This window comes from Capricornis sumatraensis, chromosome 7 (genome assembly GCF_032405125.1).
Source record: "Capricornis sumatraensis isolate serow.1 chromosome 7, serow.2, whole genome shotgun sequence".
NCBI lineage: Eukaryota > Metazoa > Chordata > Mammalia > Artiodactyla > Bovidae > Capricornis > Capricornis sumatraensis.
In genome coordinates this window covers 27,438,410-27,452,463 of record NC_091075.1, presented here as the reverse complement: position 1 = coordinate 27,452,463, position 14,054 = coordinate 27,438,410, and the positions used below count along the sequence as shown (strand labels likewise).

Genomic DNA, 14,054 nt, shown 5'->3' with positions numbered 1-14,054 from the left:
ACAAATTATAAAATAATTCTAAATAAGAATCACATATAACAAAATTCACTCTAGGTCTTTTACTGAGAATATGTTCTCCTAGTAAAAAGTAATTTCTACCAGAAAATACAATTTGGTTTTTGGAGAGAGATGGCTTCCTAGAACACATTTCAGCACAGTTTAGTAGAAGCTTTTTCTTAAAGAAATTCAAAAGCAAGTCTCGCATTTATTCACTTATCTCACTTATTCAGCCTCTGATGCAACACTACAGTTATGAAAGTGGTCACCAACATTATTTATAATTCTTAAAGGAGTTCACTACCATTCAGGCCAATCGAATACCCTTTATCATGATTTCATCATAATTAGGGAGTCTTTGTTCTTATTGTGGTCACACACAGATAAAATGTTACATTTAAACTTTAGCATATGTATGAAAAAAAGTAAACTATAAATACATTGATATTTAATTTAAAAATAACTTCAATTCCAAATAATGCTGAGTTAAAAAGAACTAACTAAAAATAAGAATGGAGAAAAAAAGGAAAAACAACAAAAAAAAAAGGAAGTAAGGTTAAAAGAGGATAAGAAAGAGCAAAAGAGAAAGAAAACTAGCTTTACCTACTCTTCACTTAAGCTGCTGCTGCTGCTGCTGCTGCTAAGTCGCTTCAGTCGTGTCCGACTCTGTGTGACCCCATAGACGGCAGCCCACCAGGCTCCCCCGTCTCTGGGATTCTCCAGGCAAGAACACTGGAGTGGGTTGCCATTTCCTTCTCCAATGCATGAAAGTGAAAAGCGAAAGGGAAGTCGCTCAGTCGTGTCCGACTCTTAGTGACCCCGTAGACTGCAGCCCACCAGGCTCCTCCGGCCATGGGATTTTCCACACAAGAGTACTGGAGTGGGATGCCATTGCCTTCTCCTTCACTCTCCAAGTTGAATTATCCCATTAATCACTGTTCAGAGTCCTTCACTCTTATACTTTAGATTCCCTAGAGCTCAATTTCAGTACCACATTAATACAGCATCCTTAAGCTGTAGAAGGAAATAATAACTGTATTTTTTCTAGTGTTTCATACTCAGTTCATTTTCTTTCCAGAAAAGATTTTAATTACAAAATTAATAAAGTTAAATCTCCAAAACCCAGTTCATAATTTACCAATTCTACCTAATTTTCCTACTTTAAGTAGAGGTGTATCATGAAGTAAAAATAAAACACTGAAGCAGAACAATGAGAGTAAGAAAAAATATTAAAAGGAGAAGACTATAGTATTTGCTATATATAAAGACAGCCTTAAAGAAATAATATAAATAGAAAAAAATTTCCTTCATGTATATAAGTAGAAAATTGAAAACGCTTTGCAACCGCCCTCAGTATTCTCCTCATGAAATTCTCCTTCATACATATATATATGCATTTGTTGTTGTTGTTTGTTTTGTTTTTTCTTTGTTTAGTTGCTAAGTCACGTCTGTCTCTTTTGCGACCCCCTGGACTATAGCCCGTCAGGCTCCTCTGTCCATGAGATTTCCCAGGCAAGAATCCTGGAGCTGCATTGCCATTCCCTTCTGATGGGGGATCTTCCAGACCCAGGGATAAAACCTACGTCTCCTGCATTGGCAAGGGGATTCTTTACCACTGAGCCATCAGGGAAGGTTTCACTGTACTGTCTCAAAAAACTGAAGCAATTTTTCTAAAAAAAATTTTTTTGTGTAATTAGTTTTGTGCCTTATATTGAAAAGATGGAAATTTCAATAGAATTGGTAATTTACACTACTTTATAAAGAATATAAAGCATAAGACACCAAGAGTTCAACTCCTCAATGTTTGTTCTCCTATTGAATTATAATTAAAACCCATTTTTTAGGTCTTACAACATTAAACTTACATTAGTATCAACTACAATTGACATATATTTAAGTCATATTCATTCCTACCTGAGAACTCCATCTACTTGGTCTTTGGTGTAGCCTTTTCCACTTTCACCACTACCAGATGAGCTGTCCTTTGTGCAATTAGGTTTGCTGTGATCACCACTACCTGATGGTTTTCGGCAATGAGGGCTATTTCCAGCAGTGCTTCCATTTTTCATGATAATTTCCAACAGTGCTGTAGAAAGATATGGAAAGCATACTCCATCTGTTTACATCAAGGTACATACACATGGTCTTGAGAAGAAAGTTATAAAGCTGACAAAATGTGTACTCCAGAAAGATACACCACAGGGCCTTTTTAAATAGATAGTAAGCATTCCCTTATGTACATAGCTGTTCACAGATCACTAATCACTATTTAGAAGTAGAATATTAAGTTTAATGTTAATAACTCAAAATTACTATCACCTAATTTCATATGATATATTTTATTTGTAATATCATGGTGAAACTGCCGAATACCAAAGAAAACAATAATCCTTAAAGTAGCCGATGAGATTATCTACAAAGAAACAGAAGTTCCCTGGTGACTTCCCTGGTGGCTCAGAGGATAAAGCATCTGCCTGCAACGCAGGAGACCCGGGTTTGATCCCTGGGTTGGGAAGATCCCCTGGAGAAGGAAATGGCAACCCACTCCAGTATTCTTGCCTGGAGAATCCCATGGACAGAGGAGCCTGAAGGGCTACAGTCCACGGGGTCACAAAGAGTCGGACACGACTGAGCAACTTCACACACACATACTTATTTCCCAACAGCAACAATGGCAGCTAAATTCAGTAATAGCTTCAAAATGCTCAGGGAGAATAGCTGTCAACTTGAGTTCTGCACTGCTGCAGCTGCTGCTGCTGGTACGTCGCTTCAGTCGTGTCCGACTCTGTGTGATCCCATAGACGGCAGCTCACCAGGCTCCCCTGTTCCTGGGATTCTCCAGGCAAGACACTGGAGTAGGTTGGCATGTCCTTCTCCAATGTATGAAAGTGAAAAGTAGAAGTGAAGTCGCTCAGTCGTGTCTGACTCTTAGCAACCCCATGGACTGCAGCCCACCTGGCTCCTCCATCCATGGGATTTTCCAGGCAAGAGTACTGGAGTGGGTTGCCATTGCCTTCTCCGGAGTTCTGCACTAATTTTCTGGAAATTATATAAGATTAAAAACATTTTCATACATATACACAATGGAGTATTACTCAGCCGTTAAAAAGAATTCATTTGAATCAGTTCTGATGAGATGGATGAAACTGAAGCCGATTATACAGAGTGAAGTAAGCCAGAAAGAAAAACACCAATACAGTATACTGACACATATATACGGAATTTAGAAAAATGGTAATGATGACCCTGTATGCGAGACAGCAAGAGACACAGATATATAGAACGGACTTTTGGACTCTGAGGGAGAGGGAGAGGGTGGGATGATTTGGGAGAATGGCATTCTATCATGTATACTATCATGTAAGAATTAAATCGCCAGTCTATGTCTGACGCAGGATACAGCATGCTTGGGGCTGGTGCATGGGGATGACCCACAGAGATGTTATGGGGAGGGAGGTGGGAGGGGGGTTCATGTTTGGGAACACATGTAAGAATTAAAGATTTTAAAATTTAAAAAAAAAAACATTTTCAAACAAAGACTGAGAAAATTATCACTAAGATTTCACTAGAAGATATTTACTACCTTGAGATACCACTTTATATCCACTACGATGACTATAATCAACAAGGTGGACAATAACACGTTGACCAGGCTGTATTACTAGGAAAATGGGAACAGTCATATATTGCTAGTGGTAATAGGAAATGCAATGCTTGCTTTGAAAAAAGATCTGGTAGTTTTTTCAAAGATTAAACATATAGTTATAACCTGACCCAATAATCCTATCTCGGTGTATAACCATGAGAAATGAAAACATACATGTATACAAAAACTGGTTCACATATGTTCATAACAGTATTGTTTATAATAGGAAAAAAGTGGAAACAATTGAAATGTCCATCAACTGATGAGTAGATGAATAAAATGTGACAGGTCCATACAATGGAATACTATGACAATCAAAAAAAAAATGAAGTACTGATATATGCTGCAATACAGCTGAACCCTGAAAACATACTAAGTGGAAAAAGTCAGTCACAACAGACAATATACTGTATGATACCATTTATACGAAATGAACAGAATAGGCAAATCTAGAGACAGAAAGATCAGTTGTTGCCAAGGGCTACTGGGGAGGGAAGGATGAAATTTGGGAGAAGTAAGAAGTGATTGCTAGTGAGTATGAGGTTTCTTTCTGTGATGAAGAAAATGTTCTAAAATTAATGGTTGCAATGGCTGCACAACTCTGAACCCACTGAATGGTATATTCTGAATGAGCTGTGAGATAAGTGAATTACATCTCAATAAAGCACTATATATTTTCCCTTGTAGCTCAGTCGGTAAAGAGTCTGCCTGCAATGCTGGAGACCCAGGTTTGATCCCTGGGTCGGGAAGATCCCCTGGAGAAGGAAATGGCAACCCACTCCAGTATTCTTGCCCGGAGAATCCCATGAACAGAGGACCCTGGCAGGCTACAGTCCATGGGGTTGCAAGAGTCAGACATGACTTAGTGACTAAACCACCACCACCAAAGCTGCTATATAGATATTAAAAAAATCCAGCAGTCATTGCCACACAGCCTGTGGGTCTCAGCTCCCTGACCAGGTACTGAAACCAGGTCATGGTAATGAAAGTGCTGAATCCTAACCAGTAGATCACCAGAGAACTACCAGTAATTATTTTCAATATTCCAGAAAAACATCTGCTTCATTGAATACACTAAAGCCTTTGACTGTGTGGATCACAACAAACTCTGGAGAATTCTTAAAGAGATGGGAATACTAGACCACCTTACCTGTCTTCTGAGAAATCTGTATGCAGGACAAGAAGCAACAGTTAGAACTAGACATGGAACAGACTGGTTCCAAATTGGGAAAGTAGTATGTCAAGTCTGTATACTGTCACCCTGCTTATTTAACTTCTATGCAGAGTACATCATGTGAAATGCCACACTGGATGAAGCAGAAGCTGGAATCAAGATTGATGGGAGAAATATCAATAACCTCACATACACAGATGATACCACCCTTATGGCAGAAAGTGAAGAAGAACTAAACAGCCTCTTGATGAAAGTGAAAGAGGAGAGAGAAAATGTTGACTTAAAACTCAACATTCAGAAAACTAAGATCATGGCATCTGGTCCCATCACTTCATGGCAAATAGATGGGCAAACAATGGAACCAGTGACAGACTTTTATTTTCTTGGGCTCCAAAATCACTGCAGATGATGACTGTAGCCATAAAATTAAAAGACGCTTACTCCTTGGAAGAAAAGTTATGACCAATCTAGACAGCATATTAAAAAGCAGAGATTACTTTACCAACAACGGTCTGTCTAGTCGAAGCTATGGTTTTTCAGCAGTCATGTATGGATATGAGAGTTGGACTATAAAGAAAGCTGAGTGCCGAAGAATTGATGCTTTTGAATTGTGGTGTTGGAGAAGACTCTTGAGAGTCCCTTGGACTGCAAAGAGATCCAACCAGACAATCCTCAAGGAAATCAGTCCTGAATATTCATTGTAAGGACTGTTGCTGAAGCTGAAACTCCAATACTTTGGCCACCTGATGAGAAGAATTGACTCACTGGAAAAGATTCTGAGGCTGGAAAAGACTGAAGGAAGGAGAGAAGGGGACGATAGAGGATGAGATGGTTGAATGGCATCACTGACTCGATGGACATTCGTTTGAGCAAGCTCCCAGAGTTGATGAAGGACAGGGAAGCCTGACATGCTGTAGTTCATGGGGTTGCAAAGACTTGGACACAACTGAGTGACTGAACTGAACTGAACATATAAGAGAACTTTCTTCCGAATCTTTTTCATAGCTCATGCATTCAAGGTCACCAAAGACATAAGATATTTAGTTTTTATAACAATTTAGTTGTAGACGGTACAGAAAGGCTCTTAATTAGGTAGCTATCTAGCAGTTTAACAAGATAATAACATATAGTTTATTTTTAACTATTGCTATTCCTATCGCTAAGTCGCTTCAGTCGTGTCCGACTGACTCTGTGTGACCCCATAGACGGCAGCCCACCAGACTTCCCCGTCTCTGGGATTCTCCAGGCAAGAACACTGGAGTGGGTTGCCATTTCCTTCTCCAAAGCATGAGAGTGAAAAGTGAAAGTGAAGTCACTCAGTCGTGTCCGACTCTTAATGACCCCATGGACTGCAGCCTACCAGGCTCCTCCGTCCATACGATTTTCTAGGCAAGGGTACTGGAGGGGGGTGCCATTGCCTTCTCCAATGACAGTTTTAAGTTAGTTAAAAAAGGATGTATTCCTATTGGGTTGCATTTCTAAGTCAATTTTTCAAAGCCCATTTTTATATCTAATTATTCTATTCTACTGGTTAAAAAAAATACTTCTGAAAATCAAAAACTCAAAAGTAAAAATTTCTAATTTTGAAGTTTGCTAATAAAAGTTTTCGGAAATATTTCATAAATACCTATTAATTTCACATGTATGACTCAATCATTTTCCTCCATTAAATATCTGTGCTGGAATAAAAATGAAAATACTGACTCAACATGGTTACCTTATGCAGCCCTTATAAGTTACAATGTGCAAACTAAACAGACAATTTGAGTTCTTTGATTTTATTTTTAAGATGGCTCCATTTCTTAGGACAGAACAATACAAATACAAGAAGCAGTTCTTGGGACCAGCTGAGACCACATTCATCTGCCCTCTTAAGCCCAGGAACTATAGTTCACAGTTAATGCAATCATATTGACCTTGAGAGTAGAAGCCCTCATGGTCTAGGGGGTAGTGGTTCACAACTTTCTAATATGAAAAGTTTTGTGGAAATTCTGGGAAGGCAGAAGCTTAAATTTTAAATCTCATAAAATCAGAGCAATTAGATAACAAAATCAAAGCATCATGTACAAAATCCCAAAATACAAGAAGCTGGGACAAACCACCAACAGCTGCAAGATCTATGTGGGTATTAGTATCTGTGTGGGGAAATATGGAGGACAGTAACAGGGCATTTTACCAGCCCATAGAACAAAATAACTCCAAAAGAGCCAGCAAGGACTCTCTATGAAACACAGCAGGCAAAAATGAGAAAAAGGAATAAAAAGAAATGGGTTTTGCTCACTACAATAGCATGTGATTGAAAGGATTTACAATAAAGTCTTAAGGGCATAGAGTACTCCAGTCACTAGAACTCTTAAAACTAATCAGTCAAAGCTCTTCTCTAGAGCAAAGCGCTACATAAAGAAGAAATTTCTAGGAACAAGATCCAAACTGAAGAGGCTAGGGGAATGGAGAAAAGAAAACAGAAAATTCAGATCAAGTGAGGAAGGAGAGAGTGAAGAGATCTTATTTATCAAGGTGACATATTTTCAAACACTACACAGAAACTGGAGATCTCTGTGTATTTGACAGGCTAACTTCACATAAAAATAAATAAAATGATAAAAGTTAACTCTGATACAGAGTTACAAAAGATAAAAGAAAACAGGACAGATCTCCAAACACAATGAAAGAAAGCACACCAAAAATACTTGCCAACATAATAGGTAAACACTATAACCTACTATTTCAAAACAAGCTGAAAAGACTTAAAAATTATACATTATACAGAAGAACAACATAAATTAGAATGAAAACAACACCCCAAATTATCTACCCACTGCTTAAGTGATAAACCTCGGGCGGGGGGGAGGGGGGGCGGCGGTAATAAAAGGAAGAATCAATTCAAAAAAGAACTAAACTAGAAGAAACAAAGAGTTAATAAACACAACAGATAATGTTGTCTAAGTAAAAGAGAACATAAAAAGGAAGGAAAATGTCTTAATTAAATGAAAAAGACAAAAAATTAGAAAGAAATAGCAAATACTGAAGGTAGTTAAAGAAGATCCAACATACACAGGAGTCCTGAAAAAGAAAATTAAAGGAAATAAAATCAATATAACAATAACTGGAGAAAATTTTTCTGATATAAAAATAAAAATATCTGAAACCAAATAATGAAAGGACAAATTACATATCTAAAAATACTGACCCAGAAAAACCAACATCAAGATATATTCTAGTAAAATTAATTGGAGATCTAGCCAAAAAGATTAAATGGCTTATAAAGGAAAGAGTATTGGATCGTCAGTCTTTGCTCATCAGTAGCACTTGTATAAAACAATAGAATAATATACTGATATATCCAAAGAAAGAAAATTTGAGCCAAAGATTTTGTATCCATCACTAACTTCAAGTGTTAAGACCCACAGATGAACTGTTTTCAACATTCCCCAGAACTTAGGGAACACAGTTCCTACAAGGCCTTCGTAGAAATCTACTAAAGGCTTTAGGAATTCAAAATAAATAGATAAACAAGGACAAAAGGACCAACGGTAAGCACTAAATGTACAGTGACCTATTGTATTAAGACTGAATGACAACTAAAAAAGAGTACATAGTATGTAGTGATAATGAACTCTGACACTGTAGATAGGTTCGATAATTTTTAAGTGGTAGGCTTCCTCTGTCTTTCCTTTAACTGTGGCGAGGGTGGGGAGGCCAGAAACTGTCTTCTCTTGCTTTTAAATCTGGCAGCTGAGTCTTGGACCAAGACAACTTATTGGGACCAAGGTAACACTCAAAGCCTAAAGCATGACTGAGCTTGATAGGGAATGTATCACTGAGGTCAAAAAGGCAACTCATTACATATAGGGGGAAATGAACAAATAAGTAAACTGATGATAACAAGAGCCACATTTCTTGGCTGTCAGAGAATGGAATTACAAATATGAAAATGCAGAAGGCAAGAATGAATCCTATGGACTTCAGAGGGAGGTATGTGAATCTTTGCACAGATTGCGAAATTAATATAGTGTAAATTACTATAGGTATGTGTATATCCACAAATGCATATAAGACACAGATACACATAAACATACATTCATGCATCATGCATACATATATGTCTTAGCTCTGTCTACTAAGAGGATCTGGAGGCAATGACACAGTTGTAGCGATGAGCTTATCAAGTGTCCATATCTTAGTTTCCAAGTATCATTATCCACTAAAAAGAATCAGGACTCCTGGGGAAAGAATTGATTCCCAGGGCAGAGAAAATGAGCTTGAAAACTTTGTGTTTGAAAGTAAAGAAATTCAAAGAATGATGAGGATATGTCATAAGACACAGGAGCTTGAAGGGGCTCCTACGATTAAATCTGAGGCAATCTGAACATCAAAATGAACAGTGATAATAATAGAGTAATTAAGAATCCATAAATCCATTTTAATAGATATGGTTGAATGTCAACTAATAAACTGTAGAAGGAATAATGGAATAAGAAAACCAACATTTGGCAACCATCAGAAATTTATTCTGGAAAGAATCATCATTGGATGTTAAAAGGAGCTGGTGGAAGTTTGTTGTAGAATAGGATATTCAGAGTTTTAAAGTATTTTCCCACAAAATATTTATTAACTACAAGAGGGGAATAAAAGTAAGTTTAGAGTAGAGAAACCTGGTAACACCAACTTCACCAAGTGATCAAAGTTAACCTCACCAGTAAGGACCAAATCAGCACATTCCCTGATACGTCACACTAAGAATGCAACATTACTTCTATAGTATGCCTGCCAAAAATCCATAAGGAAATGTCAGCCAAACCTAAATTGAGGGAAAATCTATAAAATAGCTGGCCTGCATTCATCAAAAACACAAGATCAAGAAAGAAAAGAGACTGAATGCAAACTGGTACAGCCACTATGAAAAACTGTATGGAGATTCCTTAAGAAACTAAAAACAGAGCTACCAGCAATTCCACTTTTGAGCATATATCCAGAGAAAAAATGGTTCAAAATGATATGTACACCCCAGTGTTCCCTGATACATGGTTTACAATAGCCGAGACATGGAAACAACCTAATCCATCAACAGACGAGTGGGTACAGAAGACGTGGCACACATACACAATGGGGTATTACTAAGCCATTAAAAAGAGCAAAATAATGCCATGTGCAGCAACATGAATGGACCCTGAGATTATCATACTAAGTGCAGTAAGTCAGAGAAAGCTAAGTATCTTATGATATCACTTATAAGTGCAATCTTAAAAAAATGATACAAATATACTTATTTACAAAACAGAAAGACTTGCAGACTTAGAGAAGGAATGAGGGGGGGAAGAGTAGGGGAGAGGGATAAACTGGGAGTTTGAGTTAAATACACTGCTTTATTTAAAACAGATAATCAACAAGGATCTCTCTGTGCAAATGGGAAAAGAATTTAATAAATGGATACATGTATAAGTGAATCACCTTGCTATACACCTAAAACCAACACAAAATTGTTAATTAACTATACTCCAATATAAAACAAAAATTAAAAAAGGAAAAGAGAAAAGATGGTATCTAGATAACAAAATATGCCAAATAAATGCAATGAAACAGGGAGATCTGGCAGAATCTGAATGAGGTAATTAATTTCATGACTCTGACAGCTATACTGTTGTTATGTATGAGTGTCCTTAAAAAACATACACTGAATTACTTAGGTGTAATAGGATATCATGTCTATAACTTACTTTTGATTGGTTCTGGAAAAAATATAAGAACAAACTATATACCTGTGGGGGTGGAAGAGAGATAGCAGGGAGAAAAACAGGGCATGATAAAGCAAATGCAGTAAAATTTTATTAAATAGGAAGCACTGAGTGAAATGTATATAGGAAGTGTACACTATTTTTAAGACTTTCCTATAAGCTTCAAAATATTTCAGAATTTTCAAAAAGCTAAAATGAAGAGGGAAAACGGAGAAAGTATATGCAAAGAAAATTTAACTGTTTTCAGTAATTTTATCAGTGAGGTAGTACTGGTAATGTTACTCTGAAACTATTACATATATCATGTGGCATAAAGCAAATAAATAAACATGACATATTCTACCATTTGCCATGGCCTTGAAAACCAGGATTACTACTGTAGAAGGAAAAAGATAGAAATATATGCAAGAAAAGTTTAAAGACCCCAAAATACTTAATTTAAACTTCACTTACTAGTATAAATGTATAAGCTGTTTTAACTTAAAAAAAAAAAAAAATCCCTAGTCTGTACACTGAAAAGGCCCAGAAACAATGACCAATCTATTAACCACAGCATCGTTAGTACCAGACTATGATACTAAAACAGCATTTTCCACTAAAAGAAACCAGGGCTCATTGGAGATACGGTTGATTCAAGATCTAGTACAGGGAATGTATAAGAGAAACCTGAAACTTTCTGTCATACCAAAGAAAAATAAAATTATTAAAGATTATTAGGAATGTGTCTATGAAACTTAGGAGGTAACCTAAAGAGGTTCCACTGGCCACATCTAAAAAATAATATTATCTGCTTTTGGAAAACAGGAGTCAATTCCTTTTCATGAAAACTGATAAAAGCAGTCAAGCACTTATCATATCTTGCCTTTCCTATATGAACTGTACCACTGTGTAACCCTAAGATAGGTGAGGGGAAAGTGTCTCTTTATAGAAGTATTTCAGCCTAAAAGGAAGAAATTATTTTGAAAAAATTGTGAAGCCAGATGAGAAAGTGGTTATATGTATTTATATTTACAGGTGGCCACAAAGTCCCTATGCATGCTAGTTAGAAGTTATCTGTACATTCCCTTTCATTCTTTGCACAAACACATTCTCTCAGTTTTTCTGGACATATTCCATGCTAACAGCTAGATGCTGGATATTGCTAAAGCAAGATCATATAGTTGTTTTAAATTTTCAAGTTATTATGACACTGAACATCTTTCTACAATGCCTAGCGGTTCTGCTTAACAATGGCTATGTATATATGTGCACTCACACCAAGCATTTTGGCTCCAAACAGTGAAAATTTGAACAAGTTCCATTACCTCTGTGTCCCAACATCCAGTTTTATCATCTTAAAAATGGAATCAGCAAGGTTTTCTGTATTAACAATCATTGGAACCAATGCCTGAGAAGGTAATGTGGTTCAGTTCAAGTACTGCCAGAATTTGGAACTCACAACCTTTTTCTGATCTATTAAATGTCTTAGCTATTATATGAGATCACATTTATAATAATGTGCAGTATTACAAACATTAGTTGGACCGATATAAGATATCTGCTTATAAACCAGATTACTTTTGGTTTTAAAGCTGTCCAACCTTATTTTGTATGTTCACTTTCCAGACATATAGCTTTGCTTGTATGTCTTAATTAATGTCATTTGTATGGTTTTAATGTAATCTGTACTTAATTTACACATATCCCATATTAAGGACCAGGGAAAAAATAAACATAGTATTAAAAATATTTATGTGGATAATCCAAAAGTGAATAACCAAGATCTATTTTTATTTCATAAGGTTCTGCTGCACATCTACTATATATAATACTCATCACTAACAAAACCTAAAATAAGAATATATGATTTGGAAAACAGATTTTTCATTCCAGGCAAACTGAAAATAGCTTTTATTTGTGTGATTATAAAAGTAATGTTGTTCAGTTCATTAAAAAAAGATAACAAAGCAAAGATCTCCTATAAATCACACACAAGAAAAAAAAATCACTCAACCATTGTGATATATTTAACTCTAGCTACTCTAATTGGCTAGCTGTCTAGCTTTTTACATATTTTGAAACAAAATGAGAATAATCTACATATGTTGGTAGCCTGCCCTTAATAGGTTTATAATTCAACATATATCATTTTATAGCAATAAATCTAGGTGCACATCATCTTTATTTTTTAAGACCTTATTCAGGACTATTGCAATAGGGGAGTGACAGCAGGCTGAACTCTGAATTCAGTAAAGACAACTGGAAACTTATTGTCAATAAGCATGGTAAGGTGGGTCACTGAATGGAAAATTACTGAGGCATATCATCATTTTTAAGTGCACAGTATATATAGGCAATTCAATTTATTTAATCAATTCCCAATGATGGACTCTTTTCAAATTTTTGCTACAATGACAACCCTTATATGCATTTTCCCATACTTGTCTGTTGTGGGAAAATTTCATTTGTGAATATATTATCACAAAAAGCCTTACCGCTATAACTTTTTCATTTATTTATGAACAAATTGTCTTCACTGATAAGAGATAAAACTACCTAAACGGGTATCATTCCAGAAAACCAGGATTTATAGATGCCACAAGTATATGCAAAAGACTGGTAGACACCACAAGAGTAGAAAAGATGATAACATTAAAATAGTTCCTGACAGAAGAACAGTTTTTAATCTAGGAGAGGAAGAGCTATATACATAAATAATACAAGGAATAAATGCAAAGCAGGGAGAACTACATATTAACTAAGAATGGAAGGAGTACCTGGATTCCCATGGAGATCATCCTAACAAGGCAATTTTTTTATGTTAAACAGGTAAATAAAAAATGACAGAAAAGAGACAATTATTATATAAGCAACTCCAAGGAATCATCCAAATACTTTTTCCATTGTACTAATACATGAAATTCTTATAGCACTTAATAAACTAACCTCATAATAATCCTGTGAAGATTACAGATGAGAAAACTGTGGCTCAGGAAAGGAAACGGGAATGATAGGAACTGAACCATTTTTGTGTCTAGCAGAGATTCCCTATTTCATTTCTCTAAAATGTAAGCTCCAAGAGGACAAGAACTGTCTTATTGATCACTGACTCCCTAGTTCTGAGAATAGTGCCTGCCACAAGGAAGCACAGATTCAGTAAATATTTGTTGAATAAATATATCCCCATCCTACAGATATCAAAATTGAGGCTCAGAAAGACAGTTATGGATATAAACACATAAAACCATTAAATTAAGGTTCAAAACTAAGTTTAGTATTCTTTCTTCAACTATAATGTTTGAAACAGTTTGGTTATTAGCTGAAATGTGGAAATAATTTTATAATATTTAACTAGTGCTACCAAAATAATGTTTTGAATGTATAATTTACACTTATCAATAAATTTTGATTAAGTCAGAAACAGAAAGAAAATGGTATTATCTTCAAAGGAATAGGCTGGATAATACTCCAGATGTGAAATGACAGTTTTAACTGTTTTATCATTTTAAGTGAGACTAAAGGG

General features: G+C 35.9%; 1 protein-coding gene across 2 annotated transcripts in view; it reads right to left on the bottom strand.

Annotated features, from left to right (window-relative positions):
• Positions 1 to 14,054, bottom strand: part of DNAJB14 (DnaJ heat shock protein family (Hsp40) member B14) — a 39,891-nt gene that overhangs the window by 20,718 nt on the left and 5,119 nt on the right. The window contains exon 2 of one of the 2 annotated variants that reach the window (XM_068975460.1): positions 1,912 to 2,083. The exons of the other annotated variant lie outside the window; for it this stretch is intronic. Within the exon in view, the coding sequence (XP_068831561.1) occupies positions 1,912 to 2,083 (172 nt within the window). The remainder of the gene's footprint in view (positions 1 to 1,911; positions 2,084 to 14,054) is intronic. 2 annotated transcript variants of the gene reach the window in all.